This window comes from Dama dama, chromosome 4 (assembly GCF_033118175.1).
Source record: "Dama dama isolate Ldn47 chromosome 4, ASM3311817v1, whole genome shotgun sequence".
Taxonomy (NCBI): domain Eukaryota; kingdom Metazoa; phylum Chordata; class Mammalia; order Artiodactyla; family Cervidae; genus Dama; species Dama dama.
In genome coordinates this window covers 9,815,209-9,840,281 of record NC_083684.1, presented here as the reverse complement: position 1 = coordinate 9,840,281, position 25,073 = coordinate 9,815,209, and the positions used below count along the sequence as shown (strand labels likewise).

The following is a 25,073-nucleotide window of genomic DNA, read 5'->3' as shown; positions in this document are numbered from 1 at the left end:
CAGAACTATTAGACAGACGCCTAACATATGAAGTGACGTCGTCGGTAAGATGGCAGAATAGGAAGTCTTTCACTCATATATACCCCCTTAGCAACAACAATCCCGTAGCCCTCCATGGACAGAGGTGCCTGGGTGGGAGCTCTGGGATCCAGCGGCAGGCCCAGAGCCCAGGGACCCACCAGGAGACTTGCTGACGGTGTCCCTGGAGGGAGGCCCACCGACTCTAACCCAAAAGAAGACTCTGAAACCGTCCTTGTAGCTCAACCCCGGCCCTCCAAGCTGCGGTGGGGGAGGCCGCCCAGGAGATACACCCACCGCGCCGACAGCAAGCTAGTCGCCCTCAGGTGGCTGCAGGTCTTGAAGCAGCCCCGTGAGCTGGCCCCAGGCCCTCTCAGCCGCGGTGAGCAGCAGTCTGGCGAGGATACCCGCCGGTCGCTGCCCCCTCAGGCTGACTGAGGAGTACAGACATGGTCGCTCTGCAGCCGCAGACAGGGAACAGCTCCGCCCACCCAGGGACGCGGGGGGCAGGCACGCCCACCCGGAAGCGGCCTGTGATTCAGTTCTGGTCCCTCTCAGACATAGGCTGGGACCAAGCTGCCTGCCCAGGAATCTGCCCAGTGATGCTCCTTCAACTGCACAGACACCAGTGCAAGGAAGGCTACATAGACCCCGAAAAAGCAGGCAAACATGAGACCACCAAAAGACACTAATAAACATCCAGTGACTAACCCCAAAGAAATGAAGGTCTCCCATCTAACAAAGAACTCAAAATAATCATCTTAAGGAAATTCAAAGAAATACAAGAAAACACAGACAGGTAATAACAAAATTAGGAAAACAATGTATGGATAAAATGAAAAGCTTGGCATTTTTCCAAGCAGTCTTTTGACGAGATGCAGCTCAGAACTATCCACCCTGAAGGACAAAGGTGGAAGATTTCACCCATCAGGTCTCCTCCTCTGTCGGTCAAGGTCAGTCTCACAGGCAGGCAACAGTGCCCAGAGCCCCGCATCAGGATTTACCGGTGCCCACTGGTTCCCTGGGAGCAGACCCTCTCTGAGCATCAGGGGAGCACAGGGCAGGCAGTGACAGGTCAGTGGAACTACAAGAGGAGACCCTGTTACACCTGTGGGCAGCTGAACTTGGTCCCAGTTGCAGAAGGAGGTGGAGCTGAGAAGATTTAAGTGTTGTCCAGGAGATGTCCAATACAAAACAGCACATCTTTAATTATGATAGTCCCTAAATAAGTGAATACAAACTATGGTTTTCTGTGTGTAAAATAGGTAGCTAGTGGGAAGTTGCTGTATAACACTAGGAGCTCTACCCGTGCTCTGTGACAACATAGAGGGGTGGGATGGGGCGGGGGCAACGCGAGGGAGGGTCGAGAAGGAGGGCATATATGTATGGCTGATTCACACTGTTGTATGACAGAAACCAACACAACAATGTAAAGCAATTATCCTCCAATTAAAATTTTTTAAAAAATGGCTTTCTATTGCTAGCTATTGTCACATTTCCTCTCCATCCTCTCCTAGGTAAGATGCTCAAGATACTTAAGTATGGATCATACAAGAAAGCTCCAGGCCCTGCTTTCACCGTTTTTCTGGTTGTGCAGCCCACCATGCTCTTAGAACACACGTGCACTCCAGCTGAGAAGGTGCATTCCCATGCTGAAGCCAAGCCCCCTTCACACACGCACGCCAATATTTTGTTTATAGCATTTCACATTTATATTCATGAGAGAGAGTGGCTTTTAATTTTTCTTTCCTGTTTGTCCTTGACATGGCTTGGTATCAAGGTTATGCTGCTCTCAGAGAATGAGTTGGGGAGTACTTTGACTTTTTTTCTGTCCTCTGGAAGAGAATGTGTAAGATTAGAGTTGTAGCTTCCTTAAAAGTGTCTGGAAGAATTCACACATGAATTCATTTTAGCCTGAAGTTTTCTCTGTTGGAGTGTGTGCATTATGGATTTACTATCTTTATATGACAGAGAAATATTTTATTTCTTGGGGACAATTTTTCAGGTTGTGGTTTTCAAATAATTATTTCAATTCATTTAAGTTTTCACAATTATTAGCAGGACACTTGTTAAAATATCCTCTTATTATGTTTTTGTCTAACAGTCTATACTACATATTTTATATCTCATTAATTAATGTACTTTTCTTTTATTCCTTTTCTTTCCCTTACTTTGAGCTTAATCTGCTGTTCTTTTTCTAATTTCTTGAGAAACTAAAGAAGTAAGCAATGGAGGGATCATACATATTTAGCTTTCCTTCTTCTTTAATATGTGCAGTTAAGGCTATCAATTTGAGCTAAGTTGCACCTCACAATTCTGACCTATAGTATTTTGTTACCACTGAGTTTAAGTGTTCCCTCATTTCCATTGAGATTTCTTTTTGAGAAGCGTATTAATTAAATTCCACACCTTTCTGGGTTTTAAAGTATTTTTTAATTATTGATTTCTAGCTTAATTCAACTGTACCCAGGGCACCTACCCTGCATGATTTAAATCCTTTGAGATTTGTTGAGGCATTTTTTATGGGCCAGAATAAATTTAAGTAAATATTCTAGGTACTCTGGATAAGAATGTATATTTTGCAGTTGTTGGAGGTAGAGGTTTATATATGCTACCCATTATATAAATATAAATCACATGCATAAATATTTTGTCAAATTTCTTAACTTTGTTGTTAAAAGCTGTATTTCCACTGGTCTTTTTCATACTTCCTAAATAAGCTACCAAGAAAGAGAGATATTAAAAACCTCTCACTATGTTTAGTGTTTCATTTTTTTTCCACCTATTATTTCTGTCCAATTTTTTATGTTTTGAAGCTCTGTTATTTGGTGCTGAAAATGTCAGGCTCACTATATGGTATTTCTTTTCTCTCCAGGATCTTTGACCCTGAAGGCTTGGCTTTCTTAGTTTCCCTCAGATATCACCAAGCAGTTAACACTTTGTAGTTGGTTCACTAGTTTATAGAAATGAAGCTTTTAAGGGCTGTAACCCACCCCACCCCAGACTCATATGTTGAAGCCATAACCCCCCCCTCCTCACCATGTGATGATATTTGGTATCACCTTTCAGAGGCAGTTAGATTTAGATGAGGTCTTTAGAGTAGGACACCCATGATGGGGTTAGTCACCTTATAAGGAAGACAGAGAGATCTTTCTCTCCTTCCCCAAATATGTAAGTACCAAGGAAAGGCCATGTGAGCACATGGCAGGGAAGTGGCTGCTGCAAGCTACTAACAAGGAAGAATCTGCTGACACCTTGATCTTGGACTTCTCAGCTTCCAGAACTGTAAGAAAAAAATGTCTGTTGTTTAAGCCAGCTAGTTTGTTGCATTTTATTATACTGTCTAAAGCTAGTGTTTAGACACTAGCTGTTTTAAATTATTCACACTGCCAGCCACCTTCCTAGCCTCAGTGCCTTTAATGGGAGGTAAGACAAAGCCTTAGGTAAAACTTTACCATCCAGACTTTCCTGGGAGATTAGGCTGTGTGTGGGACTTCACTTGAAATTGCTCTCTCCTCCTTCCTATCCTGCTTCCTACACTCCCTCACTGTTTTCTCCTGGGAACCATCCCCTAATAAACCACTGGCACCTCAACTGTCGGTCCAGGGTGTACTTTTGGGAGAACTCAACCAAACACCATCCACTATTATTTCACTGTACCAACATGTGAAATTTTCCTCCTCTACAGAGTGAAGAATATTAGATATACACAAAGAAGTGTACTTTATGTATTAATAATAATTTTTAACTTTATGGATGCATTTTAAGTGACTAAATTTGGGCCTCTGTGTCAATCACAATAGGCCTATATTTATCACTTGAATTCCTATATTTTATAACAGTTGAAGACTACCTCCTAAGCCAGGCACATTCCATGTCTTCTAATTGAGGGGACTTGGAAGGACAGTCTCCCTTGAGATTCCGCCCTTACCTTTTTATTGAAAAGCCATCAAAGTCACTCATTCACATGCTTTGAAAATCTCCATTATTAGAGTGAGTTAAAAGGAAAAGAGACATTACCTACAGAATATTACAAATAAATAAAGTACATTGTCACTGGATTTAGAGATCTCCAAATTTTACTCCATACATTTACAGGGAAAAAAGAGAGGAAATATCATTTTCCCAAGGGCACTCACAATTTAGTATGATAACCTGATTCTGTGGTTCCAAAACCAGCATTTTTTATCTCTAAAAATTACTTAGGAACGTGGCACATGCACTGGGATTACATTATCAGAGTGATTTAGAGCTGAAGAAACTGTGCTACAGGACAGACCAGGACGATAAAGGGTAAGATGGAGGGAGTATCAAGACACTGGCCAGAGATCAGAAGATAGCAGAACATGTTCCTAAGTAAGGGGGATCAGAAGAGAGAGACACCCAAAGTAAGGAAGAGCCAAGTGACCAGGAGGACAGTCACCTCTGGTGGTAAATCAAATGAACTGAGAGAAGAACAGAAGTGATTGCATGTTAATCCCAGACATTACAGCAAACCCTCTGATTCTTTAATGAATAGAGGACATAGGCATATAAATAAATTAGATATAAATATTCACTCATCTTTATTTCACCTTCTCAAAGCCAGTACACAAAACACAAATCTATATAAATGCATGACACACCACTGACCATAAAACTGATCTAGAATTTCATTTTCCAAACCTATATCAAAATGTTAGTATTATTTTAACTTCTTAAACCAACTTCCAGTTGCTAAATATTTTAAATAAAACCACCAGAATACCCTAGTTCATGGATTTTGACTAAGGATGTATGAGAACATTTTATCTTTACTTCAAGCTAATAATGAACACATAAAATGTAATTCTTTGACCCTGCTCTGTTTTAGAATTAATCAAGAATAAAAATACTCTTTCGCCAGAGGTTTTGTGGAAGCCTGGGTCTTCTGAGATTACCTTTATAACAGTTAATGTATATATCTGGTCCCATGAGCTTTGCTAAAGTGAGGTTAATTGGCAGGACATGCTCTGAAACTGTTCAAATTCTCTTGGGACCATGCTTTAGTAATTCTTGTGGCCACAGCACACCGCTGTGACCATTTTCAACAAACACAAAACCATTTCAGTATTATCCCTATTCTTCCAGAAGAAAACCAGGGAGTTTAAGCATAGAGATTAAATATCTCTTCCATCTTAAAAAAAAAAAAAAAAATAGTAACAGGTAGTAATGATTTAAACCCAGGAATGGTGAATCGATCCAGATAGGTCTAACACTGAGGTGTTCATCCCTCACCTAAAATGCTGTGACCCCCGCAAGTACAAAGCAGAGAAGCAGAGCAGGAGGCTGAGGTTCAGGTGTGCTTGTGTCCTGTGACCACAGGGGTGACTCGCAGGGATCTGAATCCTTGGCGGGGTGGGGGGCGGTTGTCAGGGCTAAGTGCTCTCATCCCAACATTAGGAACTGTACATCTCCTAATCTCAGATCAGTTAGGGCAAGACAGAAAAACAGGGCAGAGCTAATGCAGAGCTGTGTACTTAGAGCCTGACTCAGCATGGAGACGCGGGACCCTTGCAATTCAGGGAGCTCCTCGGTGCGAAGGGCTAACTCAGGCACATCCGTCCCAGGTGTGGGGGGAAGCAGCTGACCCAGAAGCAAGCAGACTGCTGGCATCTCTTGTTCTTTAACCACCTCCCCAAGAACACACCGTCCTCAATGTAGTCAACGCTCTGCACTTGGTCAGGGAGGCTCACCCGCCCCACCTCTGACCCTGGGGACCATCGGGCACCTTTCAGACCTCCACCCACTCGGCCAATGAGGCGCTCCTTTCCTGAGGCTTGAGCTTTTTCTGTCCCATACAGAATTCATCTCTCATTCTTTCCCTCATAAGTTATTGGCCATCGAATATATTTTCATTTTAAATGTGAGCATTATAAATGATTTTAAGCAATATGCTTAACAGCAAGAAACATTCACCTCAACTGTTCTCTTAAGCAACTGACATGCACCAGGCATACCTTGGGAACTTATCTATGGGATTTTAATGTAAGCATAATAGTTACATGCAAACAAGCACAGTGATTTAGAGCGGTATGAACTGCCAAATAATTCTGTATAGAATGTTGTCATTTTTCTCACTAGAGGTACATCCAGAATCAGAGTTCCCTCTGTCCACTAACTAAATATGCTCATTTCTCTACAGATAGATGCTTGGTTTTAAAAGCAAACCCTACAGGCATGAAGAAAGCATTGCTTTACAAGCATTTAAAGTAGAAGGGCTAAGCTGTGGATAAATAAAATAGACAATGGGAAAATAGAGACAAATATTCCAGTTTCTAGCAAAAGAGGAAATATTTTGATCTTACAGAATAGATGAGAGAAAACTCACAGTATTTGTTATGTATGGAGGCAACTTGCTATACATACTCCTGTTTACATTCACACATACAAATATTCTATTTTTGTGCTGTACAATCATTTTGCTTACTGCTTTTACAAGTGCATGCTCAGTCACTAAGTTGTGTCTGACTCTTTATGAACCCATTAACTGTAACCTGCCAGGCTCCTCTGTCCATGGGATTTTCCACACAAGAATATTGGAGTGGGTTGCCATTTCCTCCTCTAGGGGATCTTCCTGACCCAGGAATCAAACCCACATCTTCTGGATCTCTTGTTTTGGCAGGTGGATTCTTGCCAAATTCAAGCCTTATATAAGCACGTCAGTTTGCTATAACCCATTTCCAAGGTTTCCCAAGTACATGAAAATAAAAAACATTCATTTAGACTGTACTGCAGCTTCAGAAACAGTTCTGTACATATGACCTCTTTATGTCCTGTCCTAGGAACACACTTGGACCACTGAAGGGCACACTAGAAACTGTCTGAACCATACACTGATGATGGCAGAACTTTCAGGTGCCAGAGGTATTAATAATTCAACCTGCGCTGAAACTGTAACAATGGGAATAGTATACAAGGGCAGAGAGATTAAATTCCATTGCAAAGCCAATAAAGTAGGGGTTAGTGTTTGGTTGGTTGTGTGGTTTAGGGTTAAGTTTGGATCACACATCTCTGAGCTGTGAAATCTGTCAGGTTGAAATCTAAAAGCATCTCCCAGTGCAAAAGAAACATGGAGAAGACATCACTTCCTCAGGGCACTTGTACCAGCCTCCCAGGCTGCTACAACAAAATATCACTAGGTGCACAGCTTTTAAAGAATAAAATTAACTCTCTCACAGCTTTGGAGGTTAGAAGTCCAAAACAGGTGTCAGCAGGGCAGCGCTCCCTCTGTGGGCATCAGAGAAAAACCCTCCCCGCTGGAGTTTGCTGGCAACACTTGATATTTGTTGGTTTGTAGCCATGTCGTCCCAGTTTCTGCTTCCATCTTCTCAGGGACTTCTTCCCTCTGTTTCCGTGTCTCTGTAGATCTCTTTTCTTTTAGAAGGACACCAGTCATTGGATTCTTGTTGCTGTTGTTCAGCTGCTAAATCATGTCCAACTCTTTGCAAGTCGTTCGATTTAGGGTTCAGCCTAATCCCGGTGGCTCAGTGGTAAAGAATCCACCTGTACTGCAGAAGACTCAGGAGATACTGGTTTGATCCCTGGAGAAGGGCATGGCAACCCACTCAAGTATTCTTGCCTGGAGAATCCCATGGATAGAGGAGCCTGGTGGGCTACAGTACATGGGGTCACAAAGAGTCAGGCGCAACTTAGCATGCACATGCACTAGTCCATTATGACCTTATCCTGATTACATCTACAAAGACTCTTAAGTCTAAAGGAAGTCACATTCACAGGAATCAGGGTTAAGAAGTAAACACATTCTTTTGAAGGACACATTTCAACTCACAATAGAATTAAGTGGCAAAATTAAATTAACAGACCTCAAGAAAAGTACATTTTTCTTCTTCCCTACTGGTAGAAATGGAATAATTCCATTTAATAGTAGTCTTTTTCTGATCTCCTTTCCCCATTACAGGGCCTAGTTATTATCACAGTGTTACCCAGAGCACTTCTTATTTATCTCATAGATGGAATGCTGTGGGTTGTTGAGCTTGATTTCTCATTTCTTGCTTGTCTGTTCTCTAGCCCTAAGTTTTCCAGACTCCATAGCAAAGAGGTCACTCCATCTGGGTTTCTAAGATACTAGGATCTTTATTAGCTGATTTAATTTATAAGTTACTTGCCGACTTAGCTGAACACCCTTCCATAGCCTGATTTAAATACTACAAGGAATGTTGCCATACTGGTATAATATATAGCCTTTAATAAATCACTCAAAATCTGACATTCCTTTGTGAGCACTTCATGTAATTAATAGGGAAAAAAAAGAAAAATGAAATAAAACAGAAAAAATGTAATCAAGTAGGCTGACAACCAGCAAAAGATAATTAAAATGATCCTGTTTTGTTTCTCTATTTCATTAACATGCAAATGAGATTCATGAAGTTTAATATTGTGTTTTACCAAGAGCCATAGAAACGAATTAAGAATGAAAATGAGTCCTACTGATGGAGATTCCTGATGAGTATATAAATTAATGAAAAAAAATGATTTGATTCAATGAATAACACATCATATATATATATGTATATATAGGTACACAGATAGAAAGAATATGTGTGATTTATTGAACCCCAGCAAATGAAATAAAGATAAATAGTTACATTAAATTTTGCATCTCTTTTCATGGGCCAAATCCTATGAAATGTTTTATTAATAAATGGAGTGGTGGTAAATGTTAAACTCTGCTTTACTTTTAAAAGGAAGTACAAAATAGAAACTTCATTCTAAGGTCAGTGTTGTGATGGCAGCATTCTCACAGGATGGATCATTGGCTCAGAATCTGGACCAACCCACTTAGAAGCGAGGAAAGCCCACTTGCCTGTAATAAGGGATTCAGAATTGGAAACAAGAGAAATGGTCCAGTGTGACAGTAACTTTCACCATAAGGCAAATAAAAGTAACAGCAAGAATTATCTATACAAAAGTATTCAAAGCCCACAAAGTTCTCCTTGTAAACTGAGTAATACAAGGGTCTCAGTTATTACTCACCAATGATAGTCTCACACTAAGAAACACACAAAGTTATGGCAATCATACCCAATAAAAAAAGAAACACACATAGAGGAATGTATCAAATAATATCAGATAAAAATTTCTGAATAAACTCAAACTCATGCTGCAGTGTTAGGTATTTATAACACATGTCATATAGCAAAACACACAAGCACACAATCTGTTTGTTCTGTCCAGTGTTCAATGTACTCAAACATTAAACAATAGCACAAAGAATAAGATCAACCAGTAAACTTAGAAGAAGGGGCTGAGGACTTCCCTGGTGGCCCAGCAGTTAAACTCCGCCTGCCAGTGCAGGGGACACATGTTCAGTCCCTGGTCCAGGAAGACCCATATGCTGTGGGGCAACTAAGCCCGTGCACAACAAGTACTCAGCCCGTGCTCTGCAGGCTGCGCTCTGCAACAAGAGAGGCCACCACAGTGAGAAGCCTGCACGCTGCAGCTAGAGAGGAGACCCTGCTTTCTACAACTAGGGAAACACTGTATGCAGCAACGGAGACCCAGCGCAGCCAAAAGCAAATAATAATTAATTAATTTTTAAAAACCCACAATATAAGAAACCACTACATACCCACAGGGTTTCCATAGCTTGGTTGGTAAAGAATCCGCCTGCAATGCAGGAGACCCCAGTTCAATCCCTGGGTCGGGAAGATCCCCCAGAGAAGAGAAAAGCTACCCACTCCAGTATTCTGGCTGGAGAATTCCAGGGACTGTTTAGTCCATGGGGTCACAAAGAGTCGGGTACAACTGAGCAACTTTCACTTTCACTTCACTTTCACTATATACTCACTAGAATAACTAAAAGTTGAAAAAAAGATGTGGCTGATACGGCATGTGAGAAGGGAAGAAGAAATGACTGAATCACAGTTTTACTAACATATGATGTTGATGTCTTTTTTATGATTGTTAATAGTATTTTATGGTTAGTATTTATTGCTAATTCTTTGTCCATAGAATGCATGAGCAGATGGGTTTTGTCTTAGTATACAGGAAGGGATAACAATGATACTGTCTTTAAGTCCATATAGTTTTGAAATTCCCTTATTTCTACAGTAAGTTGCCATTTAATTATCTGCACTTTTCTTGAAACATACTTGAAGCAATCAAACACAACCTACCTAAGAGATAGTCAACAATATGAACTAAGTATTCCTAAAGGAGCATGAAATCTTATTAACTTCCCATTCCTCAACAGAAGAGAAAATCATGTCACTCACATTGAGAATTAAATAAATTTAGGGATGACTATTTTTAAATAACTAACAACTTTTTAATTGAAGGATAATTGCTTTACAGATTTCGTTGTTTTCTGTCAAACCTCAACATGAATCAGCCAGAGGTATACATATATCCCCTCCCTTCTGAACCTCCCTCCCATCTCCCTCCCCGCCCCACCCCTCCAGGCTGACACAGAGCCCCTGTTTGAGTTTCCTGAGCCACACAGCAGAGTCCCATTGCTATCTATTTTACATATGGCAATGTAAGTTTCCATGTTACTCTTTCCAACATCTCACCCTCTCTTTCCCCCCTCCCCATGTCCATAAGTCTATTCTCTATGTCTGTTTCTCCATTGCTGCCCTGTAAATAAATTCTTCAGTACCATTTTTCTAGATTCCATATATATGCATTAGAATGTGATATTTATCTTTCTCTTTCTGACTTACTTCAATCTGTATAATAGGTTCTAGGTTCATCCACCTCATTAGAACTGACTCAAAGGCGTTCCTTTTTATGGCTGAGTAATATTCCATTGTGTATATGTACCACACTTTTTTATCCATTCATCTGTTGATGAACATCTAGGTTGCTTCCATGTTCTAGCTATTGTAAATAGTGCTGCAATGAACAATGGGATACATATGTCTCTTTCAATTTTGGTTTCCTCAGGGTATATGCCTAGGAGTGGGATTGCTGGGTAATATAGTGCTTTTATTCCTAGTTTTTTAAGGAATCTCCATACCGTCTTCCACAGTGGTTATATCAATTTACATTCTCACCAACAGTACAAGAGCATTCCCTTTTCTCCACACCCTCTCCAGTATTTATTGTTTGTAGACTTTTTGATGATGGCCATCCTGACCAGTGTGACATGATATCTCACCAGTGTGACATGATATCTGACTGGTGTGAGGTGATAGTTTTGATTTGCATTTCTGTAATAATGAGCTATGTTGAGCATCTTTTTATGTGTTTGTTAGCCATCTGTATGTCTTCTTTGGAGAAATGTTTGTTTAGGTCTTTTTCCCACTTTTTGATCAGGTTGTTTGTTTTTCGGGTATTGAGTTGTATAAGCTGCTTGTATATTTTGGAAATTAATCTTTTGTCAGTTGTTTCATTTGCTATTATTTTCTCCCATTCTAAGGGTTGTCTTTTCACCTTAGTTATAGTTTCCTTTGCTGTGCAAAAGCTTTTAAGTTTAATCAGGTCCCACTTGTTTACTTTTGTTTTTATTTCCATTATTCTGGGAGGTGCGTCATAGAGGATCTTGCTTTGATTTATGTCATTGAGTGTTCTGCCTATGTTTTCCTCTAAGAGTTTTATAGTTAATGGTCTTACATTTAGGTCTTTAATCCATTTTGAGTGTATCTTTGTGTATGGCATTAGGAAGTGTCCTAATGTAGCTATCTAGTTTTCCCAGATATGCAGATGACACCACCCTTATGGCAGAGAGTGAAAAGGAACTAAAAAGCCTCTTGATGAAAGTGAAAGAGGAGAGGGGAAAAGTTGGCTTAAAGCTTAACATTCAGAAAACCAAAATCATGGCATCTGGTCCCATCACCTCATGGGAAATAGATGGGAGACAGTGGAAACAGTGTCAGACTTTATTTTTCTGGGCTCCAAAACCACTGCAGATGGTGATTGCAGTCATGAAATTAAAAGACGCTTACTCCTTGGAAGGAAAGTTATGACCAACCTAGATAGCATATTAAAAAGCAGAGACATTACTTTGCCAACAAAGGTCCGTCTGGTCAAGGCTATGGTTTTTCCAGTGGTCATGTATGGATGTGAGAGTTGGACTGTGAGCACCAAAAAATTGATGCTTTTGAACTGTGGTGTTGGAGAAGACTCTTGAGAGTCCCTTGGACTGCAAGGAGATCCAACCAGTCCATCCTAAAGGAGATCAGTCCTGGGTGTTCATTGGAAGGACTGATGGTGAAGCTGAAACTTCAACACTTTGGCCACCTGATGCGAAGAGTTGACTCATTGGAAAAGACCCTGATGCTGGGAGGGATTGGGGGCAGGAGGAGAAGGGGATGACAGAGGATGAGATGGTTGGATGGCATCACTGACTCGATGGGCATGAGCTTGAGTAAACTCTGGGATTTGGTGATGGACAGGGAGGCCTGGCGTGCTGCAGTTCATGGGGTTGCAAAGAGTTGGACACGACTGAGCAACTGAACTGAACTGAACTGATCTAGTTTTCCCAGCACCATTGATTGAAGAGGCTGTCTTTGCCCCACTGTATATTCTTGCCTCCTTTGTCAAAAATAAGGTACCCATAGGTGCATGGGTTTATTTCTGGGCTTTCTATCTTATTCCATTGGTCTGTATTTCTGTTTTTGTGCCAGTACCATACTGTCTTGATGACTAGCTTTGTTGTATAATCTGAAGTCAGAAAGGTTGATTCCTCAAGTTCCATTCTTCTTTCTCAAGACTGCTTGGCTAACCAGGGTCTTTTGTGTTTCCATATGAATTGTCAAATTTTTTGTTCTAGTTCTGTGAAAACTGTCATTAGTAATTTGATAGGGATCACATTGAATCTGTAGATTGCATTTGGTAGTATAGTCATTTTCACAATATTGATTCTTCCTACCCAGGAACATAGAATATTTCTCCATTTGTTTATGTCATCTTTGATTTCTTTCATTAGTGTCTTATAATTTTCTGTGTACAGTTCTTTTTTCTCCTTAGGTAAATTTGTTCTTAGATATTTAATTCTTTTTGTTGCAATGGTGAATGGGATTGAAGCCTTAGTTTCTCTTTCTGATTTTTCATTGTTAGTATATAGAAATGCAAGTGATTTCTGTGTATTGATTTTGTATCCTGCAACTTTGCTAAATTCACTGATTAGCTCTAGTAATTTTCTGATACTATTTTTAGGGTTTTTTACCTATAGTATCATGTCATCTGCAGTGAGGGCTTTATTTCTTCTTTTCCAATCTGGAGTCCTTTTATTTATTTTTCTTCTCTGATTTCTGCAGCTAGGACTTCCAGAACTATGTTGAATAATAGTGGACACCCTATTAAATAATAGGACACCCTTAAATAAAGTGGACATCCTTGTCTTGTTCCTGACCTTAGGGGGAATGCTTTCATATATAACTAGCAACTTTTAAAATGGCTTCTTGCAAACTTCCTTCTTATCTTAAAACAGAGGATCAGTTACATTTTCATGGCTATTGTATACATAATGATTGTATATTGTTGTAGAAAAGTGCATTTTAGGATCAAGATGGAGGAGTAGGGAAACTCTGAACTCACCTCCTCCCACACGTGCATCAAAATTAAACTACTTAGTAACTACCTATGAGAAAGACCTGAAGACAAGCAGAAAACGTTTTACACAACCAAAAGCATAAAGAAAAAGCAACAACAAGACTGGCAGGAAGGACAGAGATGCAATCTAGATGGGACCGCCAGCCCAGGATCAGTGACCCACAAACATGAGGGACATCATAATCACAGAGGTCCCCCATGAGGGGCATGGTATCTAAGCCACACATAGGGCTCTCGGCCCAGGAATCCTGCACAGAAAAGATGACGCCTCAGAAGTCGAGCTTTGAAAAGTAACAGGGCATATGTTTGGAAGAGTCAGAGGGCTACGGACAACAGAGACTGCACTCTTAAAGGATGTGTGCAAAATCTCACATATGCAAAGTCCCAGTGGAGAGGCACTAATTTGAAAGGCACCTGAGTCAGACTCAGTTAATGCCTTTGGAGAGCCTCCCACAGAGACAAGAGGCAGCTGAGACTCCCCTGGGTAATGAGACACTGGTGGCTATTTTTGGAATTTCCTTCTACTGAGCTGACACCAGCAGTGGCGAGTGCCATTTTGGAATCCTCTCCCTAGCCTATTAGCTCCAGGAACCACCAACATCCAGGCTTCCCAGGTGGTGCAGTGGTAAAGAATCCACCTGCTAATACAGGAGATGCAAGAGATGAGGGTTCAATCCCTGGGTCAGGAAGATCCCTGAAGGATCAAAGGGGAAGGAGGAAGGAGGAAATGGGAACCCACTCCAGTATTCTTGCCTGGGAAATCCCATGGACAGAGGAGCCTGGTGGGATACAGTCCGTGGGGTCACAAAGAGTCAGACACGACTGAGCACATACACATGATAACAACATCCACCAGTGGGTCCACAACAGGCATACCACCAGGTCACATAGCCAGGTGGGGGTCAGCCCCACCTGCCAGCTCACCAACAGTGGTGGGCCCAGCCACAGCATGCCTCAACATCAGTCATCACTAGGGAAATTCAAGTAAAAACCACCATGAAGTATACCTCACACCTGTCAGAATGGCTATAATCCAAAAAGCAAGACATCGCAACTATCAGTAACAAACGTTAGGGAAGATGCAGAGGAAAGGGAACTCTGGTGCACTGTTGGTGGAATTGTTAATGGAAAGCAGCATTGAGGTTCCTCCAAAAATTAAAAACAGAACTACCATAAAGTCCAGCAACTTCACTTCTTGGTATTTACCCCAAGAAAATAAAAGCATGAAAAAGATATATGCCCTCCTATATTCACTGCAGCATTATTTACAATAGCCAAGTAATGGAAACAACCAAAGTGTCCTTTGTAGATGAATGAATGAAGAAGATGCAGTATATACATATACAATGGAATACCTATTTTTCATTACAAAGTGAAATCTTACCATTTGTGATAACTTAGATGAATCTAGAGGGTATTATGCTAAGTGAAATAAGTCAGACAAAGACAAAACTGTATGGCTGCACTTATATCTGGAATCTATAAAACAAACAAAATTAAATCAGACCCATAGAGACAGAAAAGAAAGAGGTGGTTGCCACAGAAGGAGTGGAAGGTTGAGGGAATGAATAACACAGGTGAAGGGAACTGGGAGGTACAAAATTCCATTTATAAAATAAATAAGTCATAGGATATAATATACAGCATAGGGAATATGGTTAATAATACTATAACGTCTTTGATTACTAGATTAACGTGGTGATCACTTCAAAGTGTATTTCAGTGTCAAACCAATATACTGTATATCTGAAACTAAAATTGTACAGTACATCAAATATATTTCAATTAAAAATAAAAATTTTAAAGAAAAGTTTATTTTATAAGATACATTTTAAAAAATCACCAGATTGAGGGAATTCAATTCTTTGGGTGCTAACACGATGATGCAAGATTTTTAAATAGGTGCATCCCTTTGCTATTCCAGAACCAATCCCAAATGTCATGTACAACCCATTATTTTCTGCCATTTGATTATGTAGAAATTTACTTCCTTTTATAATTTACTTCCTTTTACAATGTATCACTTAACAATGATTTTACTAAAAGAGAATGGAAGGTGAATGAGATTCATCATGAACCAATCAGAGCAGAAAAATCAGACTTACCATCTCTTCGGTTTAGCCTTGCAAACCCAGGACCATGACTGCTAGAGAGCTCGGAAGAACTGCTGAATGATGCTTGAGACAAGGGAGACACCAGAGGGTCATCACAATTATCTGCCAAGAGGGAAAATTCCACATTCAGGTTAGTAGCCTGCTGACAGCTTACTTGGATTCAACAGATAAAACAAATAAAGAAAACAAAACAAATAAACCTAACAATATGCCCACTGCTTATATATAGTAAACACTCTGTAAGAGAAAAAGAATTTAAAGACAGGAGAATATGGAAATGGAGAAGGAAAACTACATAGAAATTAAAAAATAGTATTTTGAGGTAGAAACAGTTTACTTAAATAAGAAACAAAAATATCTAATCAGTATACCTAACTTACACAAATAAATGTATATTATTTAACTACATTAAAATTAAGAACTTAGAGCTGTCAAAAGACACGTGAGGTGAAGAGAAGTATCACAATATGAAGAGAGCATTCCCAGAACAGTTTACAATTAGTGTTGCAAATGAAGGAAAACAAACAAAAAACAATAATAAGGAGAAACAAAAACTCCTTTCATATCAGTTAGAAAACACACTAGGAAAAAATGACACAAAACCAGACCAGAGAGTTCACAGCACAGGACCACTTTAAAATGATGCTCAAACTCAAAGCGTAAATTAACACTACAGTTAGATACTATTTTATTTTATTTTATATTTTACTTTACAACATTGTATTGGTTTTGCCATACATTGACTTGAATCCACCATGGATGTACATATGCTCCCCACCCTGGACCCCTCCTCCCAACTCCCTCCCCATCCCATCCCTCTGAGTCATCCCAGTGCACCAGCCCCAAGCATCCTTTATCATGCATTGAACCTGGACTGGCAATTCCTTTCTCATATGATAATTTACATGTTTCAATGCCATTCTCCCATATCATCCCACCCTCTCCCTCTCCCACAGAGTCCAAAGGACTGTTCAATACATCTGTGTCTCTCTTGCTGTCTCGCATTCAGCGTTATCATTACCATCTTCCTAAATTCCATATACATGCGTTAGTATACTGTATTGATGTTTTTCTTTCTGGCTTACTTCACTCTGTATAATGGGCTCCAGTTTCATCCATCTCACTAGAACTGATTCAAATGAATTCTTTTTAATGGCTGGGTAATATTCCATTGTGTATATGTACCACAGCTTTCTTATCCATTCATCTGCTGATGGGCATCTAGGTTGCTTCCATGTCCTGGCTATTATAAACAGTGCTGCGATGAACATTGGAGTACATGTGTCTCTTTCAGATCTGGTTTCCTCAGTGTGTATGCCCAGCAGAGGGATTGCTGGGTCACATGGCAGTTCTATTTCCAGTTTTTTAAGGAGTCTCCACACTGTTCTCCATAGTGGCTGTACTAGTTTCCATTCCCACCAACAGTGTAAGAGGGTTCCCTTTTCTCCACACCCTCTCCAGCATTTATTGCTTGTAGACTTTTGGATAGCAGCCATTCTGACTGGTGTGAAATGGTACCTCATTGTGGTTTTGATTTGCATTTCTCTGATAATGAGTGATGTTGAGCATCTTTTCCTGTGTTTGTGAGCCATCTGTATGTCTTCTTTGGAGAAATGTCTGTTCAGTTCTTTGGCCCATTTTTTGATTGGGTCATTTATTTTTCTGGAATTGAGCTGCAGGAGTTGCTTGTATATTTTTGAGATTAATCCTTTGTCTGTTTCTTCATTTGCTATTATTTTCTCCCATTCTCAAGGTTGTCTTTTCACTTTGCTTAAAGTTTCCTTTGTTGTGCAGAAGATTTTTAACTTTAATTAGGTCCCATTTGTTTATTTTTGCTTTTATTTCCAATATTCTGGGAGGTGGGTCATAGAGGATCCCGCTGTGGTTTATGTTGGAGAGTGTTTTGCCTATGTTTTCCTCCAGGAGTTTTAGAGTTTCTGGTCTTACATTTAGATATTTAATCTGTTTTGAGTTTATTTTTGTGTATGGTGTTAGAAAGTATTTTAGTTTCATTCTTTTACAAGTGGTTGACCAGTTTTCCCAGCACCACTTGTTAAAGAGATTGTCTTTTCTTCATTGTATATTCTTGCCTCCCTTGTCAAAGATAAGGTGTCCATAGGTACAAGGATTTATCTCTGGGCTTTCTATTTTGTTCCATTGATCTATGTTTCTGTCTTTGTGCCAGCACTACACTGTCTTGATGACTGTGGCTTTGTAGTAGAGACTGAAGTCAGGCAGGTTGATTCCTCCAGTTCCATTCTTCTTTCTCAAGATTACTTTGGCTATTCAAGGTTTTTTGTATTTCCATACAAATTGTGAAATTATTTGTTCTAGTTCTCTGAAAAATACCATTGGTAGCTTGATAGAGATTGCATTGAATCTATAGATTCCTTTGAGTAGTATACTCATTTTCACTATATTGATTCTTTCAATGCATGAGCACAGTCTATTTCTCCATCTATTTGTGTCCTCTTTGATTTCTTTCATCAGTGTTTTATAGTTTTCTATGTATAGGTCTTTTGTTTATTTAGGTAATTAGGGTAGAAATAAATGCAAAAGAAACAAAAGAGACCATAGCAAAAATTAACAAAACCAAAATCTGGTTCTTTGAGAAGGTAAATAAAATTGACAAACCATTAGCCAGACTCATCAAGAAACAAAGAGAAAAAAATCAAATCAACAAAATTAGAAGTGAAAATGGAGAGATCACAACAGACAACACAGAAATACAAAGGATCATAAGAGACTATTATCAGCATCTATATGCCAATAAAATGGACAACTTGGAAGAAATAGACAAATTCTTAGAAAAGTACAACTTTCCAAAATTGAACCAGGAAGAAATAGAAAATCTTAACAGACCCATCACAAGCACGGAAATTGAAACTGTAATCAGAAATCTTCCAACAAACAAAAGCCCAGGACCAGATGGCTTCACAGCTGAATTCTACCAAAAATTTAGAGAACTAACACCTATCCTACTCAAACTCTTCCAGAAAGTTGCAGAGGAAGGTAAACATCCAAACTCATTCTATGAGGCCATCATCACCTTAATACCAAAACCTGACAAACATACCACAAAAAAAGAAAACTATAGGCCAATATCACTGATGAATATAGATGCAAAAATCCTTAACAAAATTCTAGCAAACAGAATCCAACAACATATTAAAATGAGCATACATCATGACCAAGTGGGCTTTATCCCAGGGATGCAAGGATGCTTCAATATCCACAAATCAATCAATGTAATACACCACATTAACAAACTGAAAAATAAAAACCATATGATTATCTCAACAGATGTAGAGAAAGCCTTTGACAAAATTCAACATCCATTTATGATTAAAAAAAAAAACCCTCCAGAAAGCAGGAATAGAAGGAACATACCTCAGCATAATAAAAGCTATATATGACAAACCCTCAGCAAACATTATCCTCAATGGTGAAAAATTGAAAGCATTTCCCTTAAAGTCAGGAACAAGACAAGGGTGCCCACTCTCACCACTACTATTCAATATAGTTTTGGAAGTTTTGGCCACAGAAATCAGAACAGAAAAAGAAATAAAAGGAATCCAGATTGGAAAAGAAGAAGTAAAGCTCTCACTGTTTGCAGATGACATGATCCTCTACATAGAAAACCCTAAAGACTCTCCCAGAAAACTACTAGAGCTAATCAATGAATATAGTAAAGTTGCAGGATATAAAATTAACACAGAAATCCCTTGCATTCCTATACACTAACAATGAGAAAACAGAAAGAGAAATTAAGGAAACAATTCCATTCACCATTGCAGTGAAAAGAATAAAATACTTAGGAATAAATCTACCTAAAGAAATAAAAGACCTATATATAGATACTATTTTACAGGGCTTCCCTGGTGGCTCAGACTGTAAATCATCTGCCTGCAGTGAGGGAGACCCGGGTTTGATCGCTGGGTGGGGAAGATCCCCTGGAGAAGGAAATGGCAACTCACTCCAGTATTCTTGCCTGGAAAATCCCATGGACGGAGGAACCTGGTGGGCTACAGTCCATGCGGTTGCAAAGAGTCAGACACAACCGAGCGACTTCACTTTCACTTTTACTTTCACTTTACAGACAGTAGGCCAGCAAGATTTAATACATCTGAAAACACCAGATGGTCTAGACAATGTGGGCCAAGAGAAGCTCCAACATCCTGCCAGTGGGAGTGTAAACATGAGAATCTACTTCAAAAAAAAAAACAATTTATCATGAGCTTGCATATTTTGAACCTCTGCTTCCCATGGCCCATCCACCCCACTGATATGTGTGTCTGCCTCCGCAGAGCCACCCGATGATAAGGGTGTTATACAAATAGTAGTATTAACTGTGTGTCATCAGGAAAATGTTGGGGAGCATTAACCTAGAGCAACTCTTGTATTTATTCACAGGGATACGTGTGCAATTTCTAGCAACAATACTCATAGCAGCAAAAATTGACAATCTGAACATTTACTGATCAAATAAGAGATAAATAATTCATAGTACTTTTCACAATGGAATAACATACAGCAGTAAAAGGAACTACACCAATGGACACCAAAAGAAAAAACAAAAAGGTGGGATCTTAGAAATAAAATTTTTAATGGAAAAACTGCTATAGAAAACCATATAATATATGTTGATAGTTTTGAGAATCTTAAAAACAAGCAAAGCTAAATAAAACATTATTTAGGGACGTATGTGATGAGGAAAATACTATTGCAAAACAAAGAAATGAAAAGCACAGAATTCAAGACAGTGGTCACTTTTGAAGGAAGGCAGGTTGTGTGTGTGTGTGTGTGTGTGTGTGTGTGTGTGTACATTCACATACATGTATATATCAATAGGTATATAAGGGTATATATGAAATACATAGATACATGTCTTATTATCTATTCTATTATGTATGTCACATAGCCAATAAAAAGGAAGGTACAAACAGTAAGGAAAATTAGAAGAATAGTCTCATGTTGACATTTTATTCAGCTAACTCTTTACTTCATGCAGTCTTTAGATTTTCACATTATACAATTACTAAGCTGTAGCCATTTTTGCTCTTACCAGATAATACTTCTCTTATATTTAGGATTTAGCATATGTTGGCAATTAAAAACCATGCAGGATTATTGTCACAATTTTTAAATTAACAATGAACATTTTAATTTAAATAAATCTAGGAATTACATTGATTCACCTGAAATTTTATGAAGTCTATACAGTTTGAACATAGTTTTTTTAACTGCCACTAGTAGTTTTATTGCTTAAATATTCAAACTACAATATTTTTCTGCAGTGCTGCTATGTGAAATATACACTTTTCCTTCTAGTTAAAGGTTTAAAGTATAAGTGGTTAGTAAAAATTTACCAACTTAACATTTGAATGCTTTTCAAAACAATTTGCTAAAGATAGCATTCATTTTTTAAGACTGTCTCATTTTCATTTAAAGTCCACTTTTTCTTCTTTCACATCTTAAATTCTTTAACTCTTAAAATAGACTGATAACTGGCCCGGAGTTCCTGCATGTCTATTGATCGGCTTTAGTACTGACACTGTCAATCCAGTTGTAATTCAAGTGTTGAGAAATGTAGACATAAAAAGACATAACAATCCATGAAGTATTGAAGGAAATTCTGATTACACTCAAGCAACAACCAAAATGTTTTCGTATGCTGTGGAAACTATGACGTATGTGTTTGTGTGCACAAATGAGCACATATATATATGGGGGTGTGTGATGTGTGTCAACCGAAACGATAATCACTTGTGAATCACTATTAGTATTCAGGCATAAATGTGACCCAAAAAAGCTAGGCTGTTTCACTGCAATTCACAATCAATTATGCAGATTCAACTCAATGCTTCAGATGTAAAATGACTCTCTAGTGCAATCACTCTAGAGGGCATACACTTAGTGCACATTTGTTTTTGCCACTATAAATTGAGAATCAATACTGTTCTATTTTTAGCTTAAAAAGAATGAGATTAATCTAAGAGAAGGGGTGTTTACTCCATTTGTGGGAAGAAGGACACGTAATATGGGAAAGGGATCAGCGGGGGTGGGGGCGGGTAGGTGGGGATAGATGAGGGCTTCAGTGTTAGCTAAAGATCTAGCTGTCCGCCTGAGTTGTGGTTACATGGGTATATACATTTCCCCACAACCTGTGGTATGTTCGTTTAGCAGTAACATATTCTAAAGTTATCCTTACATAGAACTAATAATAATGAACACACGCGTTCAGTGAGCACTCTGCTAAGAACTTAGAACCATTTCACATGTGTGAAGTAAAGTGAAAGTCACTCAGTTCTGTTGGATTCTTTGAGACCCCATGGACTATACAGTCCATGGAATTCTCCAGGACAGAATACGGGAGTGGGTAGACATTCCCTTCTGCAGGGGATCTTCCCAACCCAGGGACTGAACCCAGGTCTCCTGCATTGCAGGGGGATTTTTGTCCAGCTGAGCTACCAAGGGAAGCCCAAGAATACTGGAGTTGGTAGCCTATCCCTTCTTCAGCGAATCTACCAATTTTTACCATTCCTCTCTGAGATACTATTTTACAGATGAGGTAAAATTGAGACACAGAATTTGGTTAATTTGCTCATCTCCTTGTGATAAGACCATGATATATTTAAATACTACATCAGATCATCCTAATATTTGGTCCCTTCACCAAGTACATATGTAATATATGTACATACATAATATATGCATGTACTACACATACAGTTATATATTAGTAGCATCATATATTATATACATCTAATATGTATATGTACAATATTTGTTCCAACAGCACAAGAGAAGACTCTACACATGGACATCACCAGATGGTCAACCCTGAAATCTGACTGATTATATTCTTTGCAGCCGAAGATGGAGAAGCTCTATACAGTCAGCAAAAACAAAACCAGGAGCTGACTGTGGCTCAGAGCATGAACTCCTTATTGCCAAATTCAGACTTAACTTGAAGAAAGTAGGGAAAACCACTAGACCATTCAGGTATGATCTAAATCAAATCCCTTATGACTATACAGTGGAAGTGAGAAATAGATTTAAGGGACTAGATCTGATAGACAGAGTGCCTGATGAACTATGGATGGGGGTTCGTGACATTGTACAGGAGACAGGGATCAAGACCATCCCCATGGAAAAGAAATGCAAAAAGGCAAAATGGTTGTCTGAGGAGGCCTTACAAATAGCTGTGAAAAGAAGAAAAGTGAAAAACAAAGGAGAAAAGGAAATATATTCCCATTTGAATGCAGAGTTCCAAAGAATAGCAAGGAGAGATAAGAAAGTCTTCCTTAGCAATCAATGCAAAGATATAGAGGAAAACAACAGAATGGAAAAGACTAGAGACCTCTTCAAGATAATTAGAGATACCAAGGGAACATGTCATGCAAAGATGGGCTCAATAAAGGACAGAAATAGTAGGGACCTAACAGAAGCAGAAGATATTAAGAAGAGATTGCAAGAATACACAGAAGAACTGTACAAAAAGATCTTCATGACCCAGATAATCACGATGGTGTGATCACTTACCTAGAGCCAGACACCCTGGAATGTGAAGTCAAGTCAGCCTTAGAAAGCATGACTACGAACAAAGCTAGTGGAGGTGATGGAATTCCAGTTGAGCTATTTCAAATCCTGAAAGATGATCCTGTGAAAGTGCTGCAGTCAATATGTCAGCAAATTTGGAAAACTCAGCAGTGGCCACAGGACTGGAAAAGGTCAGTTTTCATTCCAATCCCAAAGAAAGGCAATGCCAAAGAATGCTCAAACTACTGCACGATTGCACCCATCTCACACGCTAGTAAAGTAATGCTCAAAATTCTCCAAGCCAGGCTTCAGCAATATGTGAACTGTGAACTTCCAGATGTTCCAGCTGGTTTTAGAAAAGGCAGAGGATAGCAGCCATTCTGACTGGTATGTAATGGTACCTAATTGAGGTTTTGATTTGCACTTCTCTGATAATGAGTGATGTTGAGCATCTTTTCATGTGTTTGTTAGCCATCTGTATGTCTTCTTTGGAGAAATGTATATTTAGATCTTTGGCCCATTTTTTGATTGGGCCATTTATTTTTCTGGAATTGAGCTGCAGGAGTTGCTTGTATATTTTTGAGATTAATCCTTTGTCTGTTTCTTCATTTGCTATTATTTTCTCCCATTCTGAAGGCTGTCTTTTCACCTTGCTTATAGTTTCCTTTGTTGTGCAAAAGCTTTTAAGTTTCATTAGGTCCCATTTGTTTATTTTTGCTTTTATTTCCAATATTCTGGGAGGTGGGTCATAGAGGATCTTGCTGTGATTTATGTCGGAGAGTGTTTTGCCTATGTTCTCCTCTAGGAGTTTTATAGTTTCAGACATTTCTCCAAAGAAGACATACAGATGGCTGACAAACACATGAAAAGATACTCAACATCACTCATTATCAGAGAAATGCAAATCAAAACCTCAATGAGGTACCACTACACACCAGTCAAAATGGCTGCTATCCAAAAGTCTACAAGCAATAAATGCTGGAGAGGGTGTGGAGAAAAGGGAACCCTCTTACACTGTTGGTGGGAATGCAAACTAGTACAGCCACTATGGAGAACAGTGTGGAGACTCCTTAAAAAACTGGAAATAGAACTGCCATATGACCCAGCAATCTCACTCCTGGGCACACACACCGAGGAAACCAGATCTGAAAGAGACACATATACTCCAATGTTCATTGCAGCACTGTTTATAATAGCCAGGACATGGAAGCAACCTAGATGCCCATCAGCAAACGAATGGATAAGGAATCCGTGGTACATATACACAATGGAATATTACTCAATCATTAAAAGAATTCATTTGAATCAGTTCTAATGAGATGGACAAAACTGGAGCCCATTATACAGAGTGAAGTAAGCCAGAAAGATAAAGACCAATACAGTATATTAATGCATATATATGGAATTTTAAAAGATGTTAACGATAACCCTATATGCAAAACAGAAAAAGAGACACAGATGTATAGAACAGACTTTTAGACTCTGTGGGAGAATGCGAAGGTGGGATGTTCAGAGAGAATAGCATTGAAACAAGTATACTAACAAAGGTGAAACAGATCACCAACCCAGGTTGGATGCATGAGACAAGTACTCAGGGCTGGTGTGCTGGGAAGACCCAGAGGGATGGGATGGAGAGGGAGGCGGGAGGGCGGATTGGGATGGGGAAACGTCTAAATCCATGGCTGATTCATGTCAATGTATGGCAAAAACCACTACAATATTGTAAAGTAATTAGCCTCAAACTAATAAAAATAAATAGAAAAAAAAATTAAAAAGAAAAAAAAAAGGCAGAGGATCCAGAGATCAAATTGCCAACATCCACTGGATCATCGAAAAAGCAAGAGAGTTCCAGAAAAAACATCT

The 25,073-nt window shown here is 39.2% G+C and overlaps 1 protein-coding gene across 7 annotated transcripts in view; it reads right to left on the bottom strand.

The window, feature by feature from the left end:
* The window catches only part of CNTNAP4 (contactin associated protein family member 4), a 265,683-nt gene that overhangs the window by 203,576 nt on the left and 37,034 nt on the right, over positions 1–25,073 (bottom strand). For all 7 annotated transcript variants that reach the window (XM_061133985.1, XM_061134018.1, XM_061134042.1 and 4 more), the window contains exon 2: positions 15,660–15,770. In XM_061133985.1, coding sequence (XP_060989968.1) covers positions 15,660–15,770 — 111 coding nt within the window. The remainder of the gene's footprint in view (positions 1–15,659; positions 15,771–25,073) is intronic.